This window comes from Notolepis coatsorum, assembly GCF_963971535.1.
Source record: "Notolepis coatsorum genome assembly, chromosome: 11".
Lineage (NCBI taxonomy): Eukaryota > Metazoa > Chordata > Actinopteri > Aulopiformes > Paralepididae > Notolepis > Notolepis coatsorum.
The window spans coordinates 26,871,474-26,893,467 of NC_140175.1; the positions used below are offsets into that span (position 1 = coordinate 26,871,474).

Here is a 21,994-nt window from a genome sequence, read left to right on the forward strand (position 1 = left end):
TCTGTCACCAGGTCCGCCTTTTTCCACCTCAGAACCATTTCCCGCCTCCGCCCCTCATTCTCCGACACCTCAGTGGAAACACTCATTCATGCCTTCATCACTTCCCGCCTCGACTACTGTAACGGAATCTTTCTTGGTGCTTCCAGAAGGTTCTGGATCACTTACAGTACGTCCAAAACTCTGCTGCGAGGGTCCTCACGCACACCAAACCCTGGCAGCACATCACCCCCACCCTGCAAAAACTCCACTGGCTCCCCATCAACTACCGAATCCCCTACAATATCCTCCTCCTCACCTACAAGTCCCTGCACGGGTTGGCCCCTTCCTACCTGACCAACCTACTCCACTCCTCCAACTCCGACCTCCTCACCACCCCCCGCACCAGGCGTTCCACACTGGGAGACCGAGCTTTCGCTGTAGCTGCCCCCAGGCTGTGGAATTTCCTCTCCCCCTCCATCCGAGGCTCCGACACCATGCATCAACCTCTTCAAAACCCACCTAAAAACACACCTGTTCACACTTGCCTTCACGCAACACAGCCCTGCTCCCAAGTAGCCCACCCCCTGACTCCTTTCTTTTAAGCCACAGATCCCGCTGTTTTTGTTTTTGTTAATTTTCTCGTTACATTTGTACATTGTTATGTTTCATCCAATTGGACAGCACCTTGCTTCCTTTTTTTTATCTTATTTGTTTTATTTTTCCTATTGTTACTATACACATATATTAATTTTTTTTACCCTTTCTTTTTTTATATAGCTTCTCTCTCCTTGTTCAGTGTCCTTGAGTCTGAGAAAACCACAGTCTGACACTGTTGCCGACTAGGAGCCGCCCAGTAGAACAACCACAGTCTGACACTGTTGACCACTAGGAGCTGCCCAGTACAACCACAGTCTGACACTGTTGACCACTAGGAGCTGCCCAGTACAACCACAGTCTGACACTGTTGACCACTAGGGGCTGACCAGTAGACAAACCACAGTCTGACACTGTTGACCACTAGGAGCTGCCCAGTACAACCACAGTCTGACACTGTTGACCACTAGGAGCCGCCCAGTAGAACAACCACAGTCTGACACTGTTGACCACTAGGAGCTGCCCAGTACAACCACAGTCTGACACTGTTGACCACTAGGGGCTGACCAGTAGACAAACCACAGTCTGACACTGTTGACCACTAGGAGCTGCCCAGTACAACCACATTCTGACACTGTTGACCACTAGGGGCTGACCAGTAGACAAACCACAGTCTGACACTGTTGACCACTAGGAGCTGCCCAGTAGTACAACCACAGTCTGACACTGTTGACCACTAGCAGCTTCCCAGTACAACCACAGGCTGACACTGTTGGCCACTGAGTATCTCCACTGGATCAGTAACTTGGGAGTTAACATGCCTTGCTCAAGGGCACTTCAATGGTGGGATGATGAGGCGTCAATAATAATAGCATAAATTATTAGATTTTTCAGCCAGTCCGGAGGGGTTCAACTCGCCGACCTTCCCATCACAAGCCCGTTTCACTCCACAGGATACCCGCCTGATGACCGGATGAGTGTTCAGTGTCTCATGAGGATTCAACCACAAACTGTTTTACACTATTTAACCCTTTCACTACCACACTACCGAAGGTTAACCTTTCACTACCACACTACAGACGGTTAACCTTCTGTAGTGTGGTTGTGAAAGGGTTACTGTAGTGTGGTTGTGAAAGGGTTAACCCTTTGCCATGTGGCAGTGAAGGGGTTAACCTTTTGTATTGACGCAGTGAAAGGTGGTAGTGAAAGGGTTAAACTCAGTCCAGACAGTTTGGATGACATTTCTTGTCAGTTGATACTGACCAGTGGTATAAGGTAAGGTATATAAAAAAGATGATATGCAGGTGTATTCAGACATAAGTGGATTTATATATATATACTAAACATGCACACAAGAGTTACATGGGTAGAATATAGGTCAAATTGTGCAAGTATAGCTGCGTGGCTTCTTGTATACGATTGGTTGAGAGGCTTTGTCGCACATTTCCCGCGCACAGGAGACTATTTGCGCGCAAAGCCATAATAACCCAACTATATATTCTCTTAGCAAAACTCCATAGCCACACTTGATATTAATTAAGCCAAGCAATAATCGACAGGAAACTGCATTTTTCCAAGACAATTATTTTATGCACCTTGATAGCGCAATGTACAGTTTCTACGTCAAATGTATATACTCTCGTTTCTAGACTATTTTTGTATCACAAACAGTACTGTATTTGCAAATCTGGTATGTCATAAATGTATAGATGTAGCAGTACTGTCTATCTGTAAGTCGTGTATTATATGTTATGATGAATTGAAAATGGGGGACCCTGATGTAAACAAGACAAAAGTCTTTCTCTGGTCTGCATCCCCTTAACAATTGTATGTATTGAGCTGTACTGTACCCATTCTGCAATCTGTTAATAAAGTTTTCAATCAATCAATCAATCAAAGTTTTTTTTTTTTTTTACAATAATTTGTGATGCCATCACAAACACTGCCATTTAAAGGGTAAAAATTCAAAAATTCCTGCACCAGAATGCAGGAAATTAAGTCTTTGTAACAAAACATTTCCTGGTGGGGGACCCCCAGACCCCCCGCTTAAAAAGTGGCCTGATTGAGGCTATATTTCGCAGCCTGAATTATCTCCCCAGTCCGGCCCTGCGAGTGGCTACAGATGAGTGCAGTGTTGGGCAGTAACGCATTACTTAGCAACGTGTCATTTTATTACTTTCCCAGTAACGAGTAAAGTAAGGCTTTACAATTTCCAAAATAGTAATTATATTACAGTTACTAATCCAAGTAACACTGCATGACTGCGTTACATCGTTGCCAGAATGCAATGAGATTTTTTGTGTCCTCCTATAACGATTATGTTTATACACGGCCCTCTGTAGATGACGTGTGTGCGCGAGCAGGTCAGAGCAAGGTCACGTCGGCTACTAGCCAAAAAGCAGCATGGAGGGTGATGAAGAGAGGTGACGTTATGCGTTCAATAGCTGTCCACTGTAAACTATGTGGGGGGAGCAAAACGTTTCTAATTTGATCAATCATCTGACTCGGCAGCACGACAATGTGAAACTTGACGCATAAAAAACCTGACGCTGACAGGGAAGCCTCTACCAGTGCCAGTGATGGATGCCTATTTCCACGGTTGACTCGCCCTTATTTCGACGCATCATGGAGAAAATACCCACAAAGGACAATGTCAAGCTGCCAACAGAGAAAGACATTTGCTGGCTACCTGGAGAGAGAATTATGCGGTGATGGAAGCTAATTTGAAGGCCACACTGAAGAGAGACTTTGTTTCCATCACAGCTGACATGTGGACAGCTAACAGCAGAAGCTAAACAGGTTGTACATTACTTGGAGTAATATAACTGATTACTTTGATACAAAGTAATCAGTAAAGTCATTTTGATTACTTTTAAAAATTAGTAATCAGTAATAAGTATGAATTGCATTTCCTGAGTAAGTGTGTGTGTTGCCATTTGTGTTGCAGTTCTGGCATTATGTCAGAAGTATTACAACTTAACATTTTTTTATGAAAGCAGATGCCATTCCATCTTTGGCAAACAGGTACATGTCAGTCAGAGAGACATTGAGACACTCCCTTCTCCCATCCTCTCCCCTCTCCCCCTCTCCTCTCTCCTATCATCTCCCCCCTTCTCCTCTCTCCCATCCTCTCCCCTGTCCCCTCCCCCATCCTCTCCCCTCTCCACCCTCCCCCTCTCCTCTCTCCCCCCTCCCCTCCGTAGAAAATGTTCTTTATAACAGTAAATAATGGTATGAGCATATACTGTTGTGTATAATGACAAAGTTGTTATTCCAGACTGACTGTTAGACAATACTGTGTTTTTCTGGAAATCTACAAAGATTGCTTAATTACTCTGGGGGCCGAGAGGAGAGGGATTTCTGGGAAGACAACAAGGGAAAGTGTGGACTGAGAGGAAAGGGAGGATACATTCCTGTGAGGAACACAGTCTTTTTGCTATGTGTTTCCTGACAACTATAAATATCTGGTGTATTTTTTTCAGACGCATACTCTGATCTGCAGACAGACCTTGTATTCTCTGTTCCTTTTGAATAAAGTTATGCAAATCGAAGTCCAGTCTCCGTCTAGTTTAGAGGAAATAGTCTTTTATTCTCCAACACTGTCCTAGAAAGCCTGATGAGATATGGGATGGCAGCGTGGTTTGGTACACTCACAGTACAGTGTAAGTCGAAGCTTGAAAGGCAAGTGAAAGCAGCGATGAGGTGACCGGAAATACTAAGTATCCGTCACTCCAATCTATCCTTGAGAATGTACAGTAGTGGTCAGTCACTATAGTTACAGGATCCTTCTCATATTGTATATCCTGAATACGAAGTTCTTCCCTCAGGGAGACGTTTCAGAGCAAGTATAGATACAAGAGCAACCGCTACAAGCTCTCTTTCCTTCCTACAGTACATCCATCGCTCTCCTAAATAAATCGTCTAGAACACAGTAACACTTGAGCTTTTGTTCTATTCCTGTGAGGTGCCACTTAACAGTGGGTTGTCACCTCTTTCTTGTCCACATCTTGTTGCAATATAATTAGGGCGTGGTGCAACACTAAGGGCGTGGTGCAACACTAAGGGCATGGTGCAACACTAAGGGCATGGTGCAACACTAAGGGCAAGGTGCAATTTAAAGGGAAAGGTGCAATATGAAGCTTTTGAAATTAGTTGACCTACTTATGAATTATGGTTGTATGTCTCTATGCATAGTCATATTTGCCTGATGTCCTTTCTACTAACTGTATGAATGATTGTATATACTGTATATCTTTTTTGTTTACACTGTTATCGCAGACTGATGCAGCACTGATGTTCCTAGTAAATGTCCCCCTCGGGGACAATAACGTTTATTCGTATCTTATACTTATCCCCCTCTCCCCTCCCCTCTCTCCCCCTCTCCCCTCTCCCTCTCTCCCCTCTCCCTTCTCCCCCCTCTCCCTCTCCCCCTCTCCCCTCTCCCCCTCTCCCCTCCCCCCTCTCCCTCTCCCTTCTCCCCCTCTCCCCCAGGTCTCGGCGCGTCTTACCCGGCCACGCTGCTCGTGGTGGAGCTCTCGGAGATCTGCGAGCTGGCGATCCACTTGGTCTCTCCCACCACCGTCCTGGCGTGCGGGAGGCGGCCCACGTCCTTCACCGTCATCATCAGGTGGCGGGACGACTTCAGCACCCGCACGGCGTCGTCGTGGGGGATGCCCAGGAAGCTCCGCCCGTTCACCTCCAGGATCTGGTCTCCGACCTGCGGGGCAGGGAGGGCATAGGGAGGCATGGAGGGCGGGACTGAGCAGGGCGGTGGGGGTAGCGCCAGCAGGGCAGCCTGGGACGGACGGTCACACATGCACACATACGCGTAAACGGGTTGATAGGTTAAAGGTTAGACGGAGGAGGAGTGAGACAGGAGGAAGTGGCAGAGGTACACGGGACGTCGAGTAGGTCATTATTGGCGAACAGAGGTGACTGTGGAGCTGATGTATCACATGTGTTGGATAAGAGGAGGATCACGGGCGTTAAGGTATGAAACGGTCGAGGACGGGTTGGTGTTTTGTTCTCGTTTCTGTTGAGTTTACAACAAAAAATTTCTGCACACGTTGAGTCAATGTCCCACAGGCATACAGGTGCCTCAGTCTGCTAAGGTGCAAGCATTCTTCATATGAACCTCAGAGGTCTAACCTCATTTGAGTGTTCTAAAAACAATATGTTATTGGCTGTGTAATTTTGCCAATGTTATGATATAAATGTTTGAGTTTATATCAAACGTTTACAGGCCTGGCATACTCAATTTTCAAATCCCATGACTTTTACACGTTTTCCATGATCGTAGGAAGTAAACCCTGTGTCCTGTATCTGCTGTATGCTGCCGTCACATCCCTATATACCTCCTCCATCTATCTGTATTGTTTATTTTATCTGTCACTATGCAGTATTCTGGCTTTAAACGACTTGAAAAATGTGAACTGTCCCAAAGAAAAGTGCATTGTTGATGGCTAATTGCTTTTTTGCGCAGCATTTAGACTTAATTAAGTGTTTAGCCTTAAAAAAAAAGAAATCCCCAAAGTCAGTTAGTCTCTCATTGTTCTCTCATTATACCCTGTTCAGTCAAGCAGCTCTCGCTAAACAGAGCTCTCTCTGAACGCCAACATCAGCAGGAGGATCCAATAACTTGTGTTTCCTGGACACTTTCCACTGAGCCCCACATGGGCATACACAACCAGACCTGTCTCTCTCTCTTTCTCTCTCTCTCTCTCTCTCTCGCACGCACGCACGCACACACACACACACACACACACACACACACACACACACACACACACACACACACACACACACACACACACACACACACACACACACACACACACACACACACACACACACACACACACACACACACACACACACACACACACACACACACACACACACACACACACACACACGCTTAAAAACAATTCTGGGTAGACACACCACATATAGAGCTGCAAAGCCATTCAACAATATAAGTAAATCTGTTGGCGCTGTGCTCCTATCCTTTGTGTAACACGTACAATAGCTGCTGCTGCAGCTCGTCATCAAATGCTCAATCCATGCTGCAGTTAGCAGGCCAGTCACAACCACGAGGCTCAGAGATAGGTTGTACCCGCAAGCTGTTTGCATTACAAACAGCCACTAAGTCATGCCCTGGACCAGGCTCTATGGTCTACCCATGGACCTTAATTAACCATGTTGTGTTGCTCTACTGCACTAAGCTCCTGTGGTTGTTGTTACCCCTGCCAGGCGAACGACTGGGGGAGCTACTGTTTTGGGGACGTGTGTGTGTGTGTGTGTGTGTTAGTGTGTGTGTGTGTGTGTGTGTGTGTGTGTGTGTGTGTGTGTGTGTGTGTGTGTGTGTGTGTGTGTGTGTGTGTGTGTGTGTGTGTGTGTGTGTGTGTGTGTGTGTGTGTGTGTGTGTGTGTGTGTGTGTGTGTGTGTGTGTGTGTGTGTGTGTGTGTGTGTGTGTGTGTGTGTGTGTGTGGGAGAGTTTCTGTTCGTAGTCTACAGTAGCTAGAAAAGTATTGGGCCGATTAACAGGACATTTTCTGTGCACATTTACGAGTGTATATTCACATTTTATTTATGGATTTGATGAGTCAAGACCTTCTCAACACCTGTACAATCAAGTACTAACTCCGCTCTTCCAAGAAGGAGTAAAGAACCTTTTTTCCCCCTCATGCACTTGACGTTGTTGGCATACAACCTGTCCTGTACTCACTGCTGGATGTATCTAGTTTACGTTACAGTAGCTGTTGGATTCTTCTTTATCATGACCCACTCGTACACATTTAGACCAGCCCCACTTCAACAGTCTAGGGTGGCTCAGGGTGGACAAAAGAGTATCAATGATAAGAGTACTGTATGTGTTACGGACCCTGTCCTTATGTATGTATATAGAGGGAGTAATGTATGTTATCTGTTGTGTGTGTGTGTGTGTGTATATAGGCATGTTTTGGTTGTTCTGTTTTTGTCTCCCTTCCTTTGTAGCATATCCCATTCTCAGGTGTCTCCCAGTTGCAGCACCAGCAGCCAGCTGGTCAATCAGCAACTCACCCCAGTGCAACGGCAGGTGAAGCTGATCTGCAATCAACATCCACTCTCCCTTTATATATCCCATTTTGTGGAGTGTTAGTGAGCTCTCTGGTTCATTGGTTGTGGTAACTATATTCTGTGTCTTTGTGGTAGAGCTCTCTCTGTCGTTTGCTATAGAGCCGTGGCGCTTTGTGTGTTTTGGTATAGAGCTGAGGCTCTTAGGTCGTTTTGTGTGAGAGCTAGTCAAAGCTCTGTGTGAGCTGGTTTTGTGTGAGAGCTGGTCAAAGCTCTGGTTGTTTAATGTTTATACTATAGCATAGTATCTTTTGTGTTCCTTATTGTGGCACATTTCTGTTAACCTTAACCTTTGGATATTTGTTTATTCCCTGTTCACCCAGCCTATGGTGATTGTCTTTCTTTTGTATTAATCTTTTGTTTTCGCACACAGGGACATTGAGGACAGGAAGATACCCTGGGGTCTACATTTTTGCATCACAAGATACAAGATACTTTAATGCCACACAACAATGGTTGGTGGTAATTGTTTTCGGTACAGATGTTAAGCACTGGTTACATCAAACATGAAACAGACATCAAACATCAAAATCACGTAGGTGACCTGCTGTTAAAGACACCAGCCTTAGAAGTGAGCACTGCCACCTGTACTTTTGGGCGTCCACGCCTGTAAGGGGGGGTGGGCTTTCATTTCCTTTTGATATTTCATTTGGTGCCACTGGTAGTCCTCGATCTCTGTGTTTTTGTGTATATAAAAATAAATACTATTTTGCAAATTGTTTCTTGGGTTTTGTGTCACTGCACCCTCACCTACCCTGTCTGTGGCCTTGTGTTGTGTCTCCTTACTGGGGTACGTAACAGTATGCCTACTCTATAAGATGTATAAAGGGGAGCTGCCAGTTACCTATACAATTACTTCCAATATGTCAAAAATAATCACAGCCATGAAACCAGAGGTAGAGACACAAACATAGTCTCTTTTAGATTTAAACTTATTTCATATGGCCAGCAGACCTTCCTTTATTCTGTGGAACAGCCTGTCCAGCAGCATTAAACAGGCCCCTAGGTTAACTGGCTTCAAAAAGTCTGTACGAACATGGCTATCATCAGTATAGGAAAGAGAGGGTAGCAAATAAATAAATAGTCACTAGCTCTTATACAAATCCCACAACCTTTTGGAAGTGTCATGGTTTTTGCCTTATTTCACCTCTCTGTTAGGGATAGCTGTCAATCCCTGGTCCCTGTGGCTGCACGGATACTAACTAAAACTAGAAAATGTTATCACATCACACCAGTTTTGTCCACCCTACACTGGCTTCCTATTCAAGCCCGATCTGACTTTAAAGTGCTCCTCACCTACAAAATTTTAAATGGGCTTGCACCTATCTATCCGATCTCATCTCTCGATACTCGCCCGCTCGTGCTCTGCGCTCACAAAATGCGGGGCTTCTATCGATTCCTAGGGTTAAAAAGAAATCCGCCGGCTCCCTACCTGTGGAACAAATTACCTATTCGTCAGGGGCGCCTGCTCTGTCGAAGCTTTTAAATCCCTGCTTAAGACCCATCTTTTCTCTCTCTCCTTCAACCTACCCTGATCTCACCTGATCGGGGACTGACCCTTAGATTAATCTGTCTAGTTTAGTTAGGATGTCTATTTGCTCCCTTGTCTGCTTTTCTGCAGACATAGGAGAACCTTTTAACCTCTGTCTCTGTCTCAACCGGTCCCATGGAACAGCTTTGTTACAAAGGATCAGATTAAACCGAATATATATATTTATTTATTGATATATATTGCATAGTATTTGTATATCGTTTGATATCCCCTGTATATTCCTTGTACATATACACGGAATATCCCTTTAGCCCAGACCATAATAGTTCATTCTCCTATTGGACAGCGGTCCACCGGCGCCAGGGACCGGCCTCCGGAGCCAGGTTCAAAGTCACCGTCAAGATGTGTCTGGACATGCCCGCCCTTGCCCAGGGATACGCGACAGAAATGAGAGTGGAACTAGTTTGTGCACCGTGCGTATAAATACGGCGCAGGTGAATGTAGAAGTCCCTTAGCCCCTTACCTCCGTACCCTTCGTCCTTAGTATGTTACCGATAAGTTGAAGCCTCACCCACGATACAACGTGCGGTGAAGTATGGCCTGTTTGGCCCCAGAATAGAGCATCGAGACCGCGTGCGAATTAGTAACTGAATTGTCAGAGTTTGGCGCTATACCGTCGAGTGCGACATATTTCTATTGAGTCTTTAATAGTCTATTTGTGTATAGTGTATCGTGCGGTTAGAATTCTATAGTGACCAGCATCTCCAACGCTTTCTCGTATTAGCTTATCCAGGCTGGGCCGACCGCATGGCGCTTTCACCCGAGGAGACCTAGGCGAGAGCCGTATGGACATGTACACTGGATTAATCTACCCGACGACTACATAGCCCTTTGCGGCTGGAATATATTTGCTTTGGTCCTGTGATTTATGGAGCGGAGAACCAGCCGACGCTGCACGTGTTGGATTTACCCCGAGAGGAGTCAAGTCGAGTCGGCGCTCAGAGAGCCTGAGGCCGCCTAGCTTTCTTCCCTGTGGAGCTACAGTCTACAAGAGAACCAAGCTGTATTCGTCTGTGGATCAAGAGGCTACTGCACCGACTTCTGTACCTGAAGTCTCCCTAGTCATCGTTGACCAGACGTCCTACTACCGACAGATCTTCTACCCCCCCTTGCTGGCTTACAACCAGTGGGAACCCCTTCCAGTATCTCCCGCTATTACTAGTGTACCATAGATATAATTCCCTAAGATTCAGGTTGTATAATTACCTCCTGCGTAACCAGAGAATGGACATTCGTTATTGATTTGCCTACGCATATTCCTTTGCCTTACAAGTGCATTCAAAGAATAATGTAAAGTATCCTATGTACCTTTTGCTCCATTAAATACTTGATTAATACCTTTGACTGGAACCGATTTCATTGTGGGAAGTGTTCATCATATTAATATATCGTGTACTGTATGGCCAGTAGTTAAAGTACATAAAGCGGTAGTGGTTTAATGATACCATACTTATCAATACAGTCAGGGAATTGTACCCCTCAGTTACAATTGGTCCTTCGAGCCGGAGAGTAACTAGTGTAATATTAATATAGTGGTATTAATATTGACATGGCCTATGATGAACACTCCACAAAACGGTTCTCCTAAAGTAGATCGCCCGCAGCGTAGACGGCAGACACCTCAGTACTTAGAGGATTACGTTGCCAGTATACTACCTAGCCTTCTACAGACGGTAAACGCGGAAAAAGTAGATAGTAAAATTATGTCCGACCCTATCGCCCAGGTTACCCCGCCAATAGAGGCCCTAGTGGGTTCTAATGTAACTGACCAAGCTCACGGTAGGGACCAGGAGGGACCTGACACGACTTTACCCCCCGCCAAGACCGAAGAAGTAGTCCCCGGAGAGCTCCAGGATAAAGACGGCTCTCCAGGGATGGAACTCTACCCGCTACAAGAAGAAGAGACCCCGGAGATGGATCTCCAGGACTCGCCACAGGAGAACAAATCTCCAACGAGTACTGCCAGGAGCGGATCACCTCAACCAGCGTCTTCCCCCAGCGGGGCGGACAAGATGCTGGCACAGGCATTCCTCGCCAGCCTAGCAGCCTCTACAGAGCGCGATCGACTCCAAGCAGAGCGCGATCGACTCCAAGCACAGATGCTTAGCGAGCGCGAACATTCTTCCATGGAAAGAGAACGCATTCAAGCGCAGCAACGGAGCGACGAAGATCGTATACGTCTAGAGATTAGACGCCTTCAGACGGAAGAGAATATGGTAAGAGACCGGGCCGAAGCAGAGCGCGCCGCCGCCGAAGCAGAGCGCGCCGCCGCCGAAGACCAGCGCGCCGCTGCCGGTGCCCAAAGAGAAGCAGAGCGCGCCGCCGCCGAAGCCCAGCGCGCCGCTGCCGGTGCCCAGAGAGAAGCAGAGCGCGACATCGCTCTCACCAAGCGCGAAGCCGAGCGCGACCGATTACAAGCGCAGATAATGGAGCAGCTGATCGCCAGGGCGACACCCCCTCCCTCCGCACGGGGTTCCAGGGCCTCGTCAAGACACGGGTCAAGGGCACCCTCCCCTACCCGATCAAGCGACCCTGAGCCCGACCACCAGAGAGAGCCTATACCCCCCTCCGAACTCCTTCCCCGACCGGTCCACGCGAGGACCAGCTACAAGGAAGAAACGGTCTACACCGCGGAGAGGCTAAATAGACGACTACAGGATCTAGAGGACCTGCCAGAGCAAGAAGAAGAGGGAGAGGAGGAGAGTCAAGCCCGACAGCAGCACAGAACTCCACAGGACCAGGAGGTCCAGTACAGCCCAGGCTCTACCCCCGCGGCTCTGCGCTACAGACCCCCGACTCAATTCACGGGTGAGCTTGACGCACGACCAGCCCCGCGGAATAGCACCTGGATACGCGGGCCATGGTACCCAGCAGGTACCAGCCCACCAAGAGGCGTAAGAGGAGACTCGCCTAGGAGGCCTCTCTTCCAACGCTCACCGATGTGCCAGCCATCCATGGCATCATACATTGGCACACCGACGTTTCCGGACTTCACCCACGAGAACAGAGCACAGTACACCGAGTTACGAATGTGCCTAGAGACAATGATGTCCGATGTAACTGACGAACCGTACAAGTATGCTATCCTACTGAAGCACCTCAAGGTGCCCCGAGCGCACAATATAGCGCTGGCCTATGCCACCTCTACTACCCCATACACAGCGGCTCTAGCAGCACTCGACCAAAGATATGGACGTATATGGGATTACGTAATACAAGAGATAAGGCATATTGATCGCCTACCCCCAGCCACAGACAATCGTTCACTAGATGACCTGTCTATCAAGGTACAATCCCTGGTAGGGATGCTGGGGGCGCAAAGAGAAAAGGGTATGCACGAACTGTACGCGAACTCTAATGTCGAGAGGATTTTAGAGAAGCTTCCGCCCGCCCGACAAGAGCGCTTCAGGCGGCAAAGAGACCACCGTGATCCTAACGGTCCCGAGCCATCCCTCCTAGACCTAGCCGACTTCCTAGCGAGAGAAGTCAACAGCCTACGGTTGGATACGTTCATGCGGAGCACCCCAAGCTCCAGAGAGGGACCTAGGAGAGCAAACGATGGCCGAAGATTGGTGACCGTCATGCACCAATCAGAACCAGTACCGAGCAGCAAGAACCACAGTACCCCCTCGATGAAAGAGAAGTGGAAAATGGTGTGCCCGTACTGCGAGAAAGAACACTGGTTGTCACAATGTGACACATTCAAGAAGATGACCGCCGATGAAGTGGGTCAATGGATAAAGTCCAACCGACGCTGTTACAGATGTGCGCACAGTCACATGGCAGCCGAGTGCCGCTTAAAGAAGAGGTGTAGTCGGTGTGACGGAGCCCACCTAGATGTCCTACACGACAGTAACAGAAGAAAGCCTGCACCCTCAAGCAGCACAAAGGCAAGTGTTATGTACATTGACCCCGCCAGCAGCGGGGGCGCCCGAGTGCTCTTAAAGGTGGTCCGCGTAACACTGAGTTACCAAGACAAGGTCATGGACACTTACGCCGTCCTTGACGACGGGTCAGAGAAGACCCTTCTCCTCGCATCCGCTGCGGCCCAGCTGGGGCTGCGGGGGAGCGAAAACCAGATGACGATTCGGACAATAAGAAGAGATCTAAAGACGATAAAGGGCGAGAATGTCTCCTTCACTATCGCAGCAAGCGGGCAGCCAGAGAGACGGTATAGGATTACTAATGCTTTCACCAGCCAAGAAATAGGCCTGTCGCAGTACACCTACCCCATCGCCAAGCTGATGGATAAATATGTGCACCTGCGTCAACTACCTATCCCGCTCATAGACGGTGCCACCCCGACCCTGCTGATAGGCTCCGACCATGCAGACCTCATAGTCCCGATAGACCGGGTCCACACAGGGCCCAGAGGCTGTCCTGCAGCAGTCGAGACCCGCCTAGGATGGACATTACAAGGCCCCCTCGCTAAGTCTCTCAACCGAACAGCAGCCACTAACTGCCTCCACTCCAGAGTGACAGAAGAAGACACCACCCTCCTACAGCATGTCGAGAGGCTATGGACACTAGAGACAATGCCCTTTAAGAACGAAAAGAAAGACATTCGTTCCAAGGAAGACATTAACGCCATAGCACTCCTCGAGCAAGGGACAAAGAGAGTCAAAGTCAACGGAGTGATGAGATACGCAACTCCACTCTTGAGGCGAGAGGGTATGCCCACCTTCCACGCCCCAAAAGAAGCGACGGAGCGGTATCTATTGAACACAGAGCGGCGCCTAGCCAGAGACCCCGCTCAAGAGACTGTGTACCGCGCTGAGATTAACAAGCTAATCACAGCGGGACACATAAAGAAAATTGACATTAAAGAGGCCGATCAGACGACCGAATCATGGTACGTGCCGCACCACAAAGTCCACCACAACGGCAAGGATCGTATTGTGTTCAACTGCAGCTACCAGATCGGATCACAAAATCTGAATAAAGAGCTCTTGCCCGGCCCAACACTCGGCCCCTCCCTACTAGGCGTGTTACTACGTTTCCGCCAGGACAAGGTGGCCATCAGCGGTGACATCAAAGGGATGTTCCTGCAGGTGAGACTAGTGGAGGAGGACAAGCCCCTGCTGCGGTTCCTATGGAGAGAGAGGATCGGGGATGAGCAACCAGCCATCTATCAATGGGAAGTCCTCCCTTTCGGAACCACATGCAGCCCATGCTGTGCTACGTTTGCACTGCAAAAACACGTCGCAGAGGACCCAGCAGCTGATGAAGAGGTCCGAAAAAGTGTAGAAAATAGTTTCTACGTGGACAACTGTCTGCAAAGCGTCTCGACGCCAGAAGAAGCCGAGGCCCTTCTACTCAAGCTCCGCGCCTCCCTGATCAAAGGCGGCTTTGATCTCAGGCAGTGGGCCAGCAGCGACCCGCAAGTATTGCGCAGCCTCTCCCCCGAGGACAAGGCAGCAAGCAGCGAGACCTGGATGGCGACCATCCCAGGAGAAGCCCAAGAAATGACATTAGGACTAGTCTGGCGCTTCAAAACAGACTCGCTCCATTATAAACACACACCCCTGACCAAGGAGCAGGGAAGGTCGACCGCACTACCGACCACCAGACGGAGTGTATACAGAACACTCGCCAGACAATATGACCCGTTGGGATGTATTCTACCTTACACCACCAGGGCAAAGATGATTGTAAGAGCGTTATGGGACAAGGACCAGGGCTGGGACGACCCCATACCCGAACACATTGCATCCACATGGAGAGAGTGGGAGACGGAACTCAGCTCACTCCCAGGTGTTAACATACGCCGCAGCTACTTCCCACCCACAGTGAGGCCGGAGACGTGCCAGATGGACCTGCACGTCTTCAGCGACGCCTCCGAAGTAGCCTACGGCTCGGTGGCCTACTTGCGTGCCCGAGAGGAGGGAGGAGAAATACATACTGCTTTCATCCTGGCCCGCTCAAGAATAGCCCCACGAAAGCAACAATCTATCCCGCGTCTAGAGCTCTGCGCAGCCCTAGCAGGAGCGCAACTCGCCACGTTAATCCAACGTGAACTCACCATTCCGGTGCAAAGAACAATCTTGTGGTCAGACTCCACGACAGTACTCACATGGATCCGGTCTGATTCGTGCAGATACAAGGTCACAGAGATTCAAGATTTAACAGAAGTGGCAAGCTGGAGGTATGTGGACACAAAACACAACCCAGCTGACGTCATCACCCGGGGAATGTCCCTGGATGACCTCACCAGTCACAACCTATACAGTGACGGGCCAGAGTTCCTCAAGCTCCCGGAAGAAGAGTGGCCTACACCCACCCCACGGGAAGCGAGTAAAGAGGAGGCCGAAAACAAGAAATCTATGTTCTGTGGATTGAACACACTCGTCTCCACAGACCCCGACATAGACGATTGCCTCACCCTAGAGAGTGCGCAGCTAAAGACATTCCTGTGGCACCACCCAGAGGTTCAGCTCACTACTGACATTACTGCAGCTGACTACGAAGAAGCGGAACTTCTTCTACTACAACGAGCCCAGAGAGACTCGTTCCCCGATGAGCTAGGCTGTCTACAGGGAGCAAAGCCCGTCCCATCAGACAGCAGACTGCTCCACCTAGCCCCCGAGAGCGACGCCCATGGTCTCATCAGAGTGGGTGGTCGTCTGCGGAGAGCTCCAGACTTACCGGATGACGTCAAGTACCCGATAGTCTTAAACAGCCGACACAAGGTCACAGAGCTGATCATAAAGAAATACGACGAGGATGTGCATCATGCCGGGGCAGAGAGAGTCTTTGCGGAGATCAGACGTCGTTATTGGATACTGCAAGGGAGAGAAGCAGTGCGGCGCTTCCAGCGAACCTGTCTAGACTGTCGTAAGTGGCGAGCGCAGCCCAGTATACCCCGGATGGCTGACCTACCTCCCTGTCGCCTCCGATTCGGCGACAAGCCTTTTCACTCCACCGGTATGGACTGTTTCGGCCCGCTGTATATAAAGAAAGGAAGAGGCACCGAGAAGCGGTGGGGTATTGTATTCAAATGCATGACCACCCGAGCGATGCATATAGAACTCCTTCCAACCATGAGCACAGACTCATTCCTTATGGCCTTCCGAAGATTCACATCGCGGAAAGGCAAACCGTCTATATTGTTGTCTGATCACGGGACAAACTTCAAAGGCGGAGAAAGAGAGCTGAGAGAGAGCTTCCAAGCTATGGGCCCAGAACTTAAGACCCACCTCGCTCCATCCCAGATTGACTTCCAGTTTAATCCCCCGAACGCACCTCACTTCGGTGGAACTTGGGAACGAGAAGTACGTTCAATAAAGACAGCCCTGTACGCCGTGCTTGGGGCCCAGACCGTGGCGGAAGAAGTCTTAATGACAGTCCTCACGGAGATCGAGGGAGTATTGAACTCAAAGCCCCTCGGTTACGTCTCAAGTGATGTAGCAGATGTCGACCCAGTCACCCCCAACACACTCTTGATGGGGCGGCTGGACCCCGCGCTACCACAGACAATGTACAGGCCTGAAGAAGCGAACGGCCGAAGAATGTGGAGATACAGTCAAGTATTGGCTGGCAAGTTTTGGAACAGCTTCCTACTCCACTACCTACCGTCTCTACAGACCCGCCAGAAATGGGTGAAAGAGAGAGACAATTTGACAGAAGGAACAGTCGTCATGATTATCGACCAGTCACTACCCCGAGCTATGTGGCCGGCTGGCCGCGTAAGCAAAGTGATCACCGGTGCCAACGGAAAGGTCCGAGCAGCCGAAGTGCTCGTCCAAGGGCGGACCTACACCCGACCCGTGGCGAGGCTAATAGAACTGCCAAGGCTCCCCGATACCATCGATGACGACCATGACCCCATGACTTTGTGAACTGACAGACCCCTCACAGCAGACATTGAGTAGTGGACAGTGCGGTTAATCTGTCTCTGCTTAGCTAATTAGGTGGGACTAATTAGGGGGCGGCTGTTACAAAGGATCAGATTAAACCGAATATATATATTTATTTATTGATATATATTGCATAGTATTTGTATATCGTTTGATATCCCCTGTATATTCCTTGTACATATACACGGAATATCCCTTTAGCCCAGACCATAATAGTTCATTCTCCTATTGGACAGCGGTCCACCGGCGCCAGGGACCGGCCTCCGGAGCCAGGTTCAAAGTCACCGTCAAGATGTGTCTGGACATGCCCGCCCTTGCCCAGGGATACGCGACAGAAATGAGAGTGGAACTAGTTTGTGCACCGTGCGTATAAATACGGCGCAGGTGAATGTAGAAGCCCCTTAGCCCCTTACCTCCGTACCCTTCGTCCTTAGTATGTTACCGATAAGTTGAAGCCTCACCCACGATACAACGTGCGGTGAAGTATGGCCTGTTTGGCCCCAGAATAGAGCATCGAGACCGCGTGCAAATTAGTAACTGAATTGTCAGAGTTTGGCGCTATACCGTCGAGTGCGACATATTTCTATTGAGTCTTTAATAGTCTATTTGTGTATAGTGTATCGTGCGGTTAGAATTCTATAGTGACCAGCATCTCCAACGCTTTCTCGTATTAGCTAGAGTTCTTATCCAGGCTGGGCCGACCGCATGGCGCTTTCACCCGAGGAGACCTAGGCGAGAGCCGTATGGACATGTACACTGGATTAATCTACCCGACGACTACATAGCCCTTTGCGGCTGGAATATATTTGCTTTGGTCCTGTGATTTATGGAGCGGAGAACCAGCCGACGCTGCACGTGTTGGATTTACCCCGAGAGGAGTCAAGTCGAGTCGGCGCTCAGAGAGCCTGAGGCCGCCTAGCTTTCTTCCCTGTGGAGCTACAGTCTACAAGAGAACCAAGCTGTATTCGTCTGTGGATCAAGAGGCTACTGCACCGACTTCTGTACCTGAAGTCTCCCTAGTCATCGTTGACCAGACGTCCTACTACCGACAGATCTTCTACCCCCCCTTGCTGGCTTACAACCAGTGGGAACCCCTTCCAGTATCTCCCGCTATTACTAGTGTACCATAGATATAATTCCCTAAGATTCAGGTTGTATAATTACCTCCTGCGTAACCAGAGAATGGACATTCGTTATTGATTTGCCTACGCATATTCCTTTGCCTTACAAGTGCATTCAAAGAATAATGTAAAGTATCCTATGTACCTTTTGCTCCATTAAATACTTGATTAATACCTTTGACTGGAACCGATTTCATTGTGGGAAGTGTTCATCATATTCATATATCGTGTACTGTATGGCCAGTAGTTAAAGTACATAAAGCGGTAGTGGTTTAATGATACCATACTTATCAATACAGTCAGGGAATTGTACCCCTCAGTTACAAGCTTCATTCCGTCTTCTCTCTGGCCTGCAGTGCTGAACCCTCTGAGTGACTTCTCCTGCCCCCACGGGGCATACGGCCCTGAGCTATTGTCTTGTATCTCATCCTGTATCCATACGCTTGCAGTAGTTCTATCTATTACTCTATTTCACAATTTTCTTATATACTATGATTCTACTGTCACCATGTATGCATATGCTCACTACATGTATTTATTGCTCCATCTCCGCCCACTACAAACATGGGAACTCTCTAACCCCCTCCTATTGCTAGGTTTTAGTGAGTTTGTCCTTACCTTCGTGTGGGAGTGTTGCATTTATTTATTTAGCATTTGTTAAAAAAATTGTGGACCTTATGGTGTTCTTGTTTTGTTCTTGACTTATTGTGATGTTTCTTCTTGACTTGTTTAAAGAAGAAGTGTACGGCCCATGGGGACATTAACGCGTGTTGTCGGGCCTTACAAATACAATTGATTTGATTTGATTTGAATTGCCTCATGGGTCGGCAGGTGTGTGGGCTTGATTGCACCTGATGCAGTGCAGCTGTGCCTATGGCCATGTTGAGTCTATTTAAGTTTGGATCTTGCAGTGTCAACTGCTAATTAATTTCCTTGTGCTGGCTATACGTTTGGTCAGGCTCATTATATTTAAGTGTAGTGCTGCCCTATTCAGCATTTAGCCTTCTTTTGTAGCCATCTTGTTTTCGGCTACTGGCTTAGTTTACACTTTACTTTATAGAGGCTGAGTCCTTTATGGTAGTGTTTTCTTTTGTTCTTTTGGAACTGTCCTTTGCACATAAACTCCCTTGGTGGAGGTTTATTGTTTTATGTTTTCAATATAAACTCTGTTTTTAGGAGTTGCTTTTGTGGCTTATTTATTCTTTCTACAATAACTCTTTAATGAGTGTCATCCTGTTTTTTTGGACTTTACTTATTTTCTTAAATACTCACTTTGAGGCTTTCACCTGTAAAGGTTGTTTTGTGTTGTTTATTTTTCCCCTTCTCTTAAAACGTCTGCGTAAGCAGTTTTGTGGTTATTTGTTTAACGTATAACTTTAAGAGTCCATATTATCTGCTCATGACCCACACACACACCCACAGCCCTCACAGGAAGGTGGTGAATTCTAGCAAAAATAGCAGAGCGCGCCGCCGCCGAAGCAGAGCGCGCCGCCGCCGAAGACCAGCGCGCCGCTGCCGGTGCCCAAAGAGAAGCAGAGCGCGCCGCCGCCGAAGCCCAGCGCGCCGCTGCCGGTGCCCAGAGAGAAGCAGAGCGCGACATCGCTCTCACCAAGCGCGAAGCCGAGCGCGACCGATTACAAGCGCAGATAATGGAGCAGCTGATCGCCAGGGCGACACCCCCTCCCTCCGCACGGGGTTCCAGGGCCTCGTCAAGACACGGGTCAAGGGCACCCTCCCCTACCCGATCAAGCGACCCTGAGCCCGACCACCAGAGAGAGCCTATACCCCCCTCCGAACTCCTTCCCCGACCGGTCCACGCGAGGACCAGCTACAAGGAAGAAACGGTCTACACCGTATCTATGTTCTGTGGATTGAACACACTCGTCTCCACAGACCCCGACATAGACGATTGCCTCACCCTAGAGAGTGCGCAGCTAAAGACATTCCTGTGGCACCACCCAGAGGTTCAGCTCACTACTGACATTACTGCAGCTGACTACGAAGAAGCGGAACTTCTTCTACTACAACGAGCCCAGAGAGACTCGTTCCCCGATGAGCTAGGCTGTCTACAGGGAGCAAAGCCCGTCCCATCAGACAGCAGACTGCTCCACCTAGCCCCCGAGAGCGACGCCCATGGTCTCATCAGAGTGGGTGGTCGTCTGCGGAGAGCTCCAGACTTACCGGATGACGTCAAGTACCCGATAGTCTTAAACAGCCGACACAAGGTCACAGAGCTGATCATAAAGAAATACGACGAGGATGTGCATCATGCCGGGGCAGAGAGAGTCTTTGCGGAGATCAGACGTCGTTATTGGATACTGCAAGGGAGAGAAGCAGTGCGGCGCTTCCAGCGAACCTGTCTAGACTGTCGTAAGTGGCGAGCGCAGCCCAGTATACCCCGGATGGCTGACCTACCTCCCTGTCGCCTCCGATTCGGCGACAAGCCTTTTCACTCCACCGGTATGGACTGTTTCGGCCCGCTGTATATAAAGAAAGGAAGAGGCACCGAGAAGCGGTGGGGTATTGTATTCAAATGCATGACCACCCGAGCGATGCATATAGAACTCCTTCCAACCATGAGCACAGACTCATTCCTTATGGCCTTCCGAAGATTCACATCGCGGAAAGGCAAACCGTCTATATTGTTGTCTGATCACGGGACAAACTTCAAAGGCGGAGAAAGAGAGCTGAGAGAGAGCTTCCAAGCTATGGGCCCAGAACTTAAGACCCACCTCGCTCCATCCCAGATTGACTTCCAGTTTAATCCCCCGAACGCACCTCACTTCGGTGGAACTTGGGAACGAGAAGTACGTTCAATAAAGACAGCCCTGTACGCCGTGCTTGGGGCCCAGACCGTGGCGGAAGAAGTCTTAATGACAGTCCTCACGGAGATCGAGGGAGTATTGAACTCAAAGCCCCTCGGTTACGTCTCAAGTGATGTAGCAGATGTCGACCCAGTCACCCCCAACACACTCTTGATGGGGCGGCTGGACCCCGCGCTACCACAGACAATGTACAGGCCTGAAGAAGCGAACGGCCGAAGAATGTGGAGATACAGTCAAGTATTGGCTGGCAAGTTTTGGAACAGCTTCCTACTCCACTACCTACCGTCTCTACAGACCCGCCAGAAATGGGTGAAAGAGAGAGACAATTTGACAGAAGGAACAGTCGTCATGATTATCGACCAGTCACTACCCCGAGCTATGTGGCCGGCTGGCCGCGTAAGCAAAGTGATCACCGGTGCCAACGGAAAGGTCCGAGCAGCCGAAGTGCTCGTCCAAGGGCGGACCTACACCCGACCCGTGGCGAGGCTAATAGAACTGCCAAGGCTCCCCGATACCATCGATGACGACCATGACCCCATGACTTTGTGAACTGACAGACCCCTCACAGCAGACATTGAGTAGTGGACAGTGCGGTTAATCTGTCTCTGCTTAGCTAATTAGGTGGGACTAATTAGGGGGCGGCTGTTACAAAGGATCAGATTAAACCGAATATATATATTTATTTATTGATATATATTGCATAGTATTTGTATATCGTTTGATATCCCCTGTATATTCCTTGTACATATACACGGAATATCCCTTTAGCCCAGACCATAATAGTTCATTCTCCTATTGGACAGCGGTCCACCGGCGCCAGGGACCGGCCTCCGGAGCCAGGTTCAAAGTCACCGTCAAGATGTGTCTGGACATGCCCGCCCTTGCCCAGGGATACGCGACAGAAATGAGAGTGGAACTAGTTTGTGCACCGTGCGTATAAATACGGCGCAG

The 21,994-nt window shown here is 49.0% G+C and overlaps 1 protein-coding gene across 1 annotated transcript in view; it reads right to left on the bottom strand.

Moving 5' to 3' along the window:
* The window catches only part of LOC311237064 (whirlin-like), a gene marked incomplete at both ends in the record, with an annotated part of 94,046 nt that overhangs the window by 3,070 nt on the left and 68,982 nt on the right, over positions 1 to 21,994 (bottom strand). Inside the window, 2 exons of the mRNA XM_084324872.1 lie at positions 3,908 to 3,933; positions 5,082 to 5,290. Of these exons, the coding sequence (XP_084180998.1) occupies positions 3,908 to 3,933; positions 5,082 to 5,290 (235 nt within the window). The remainder of the gene's footprint in view (positions 1 to 3,907; positions 3,934 to 5,081; positions 5,291 to 21,994) is intronic.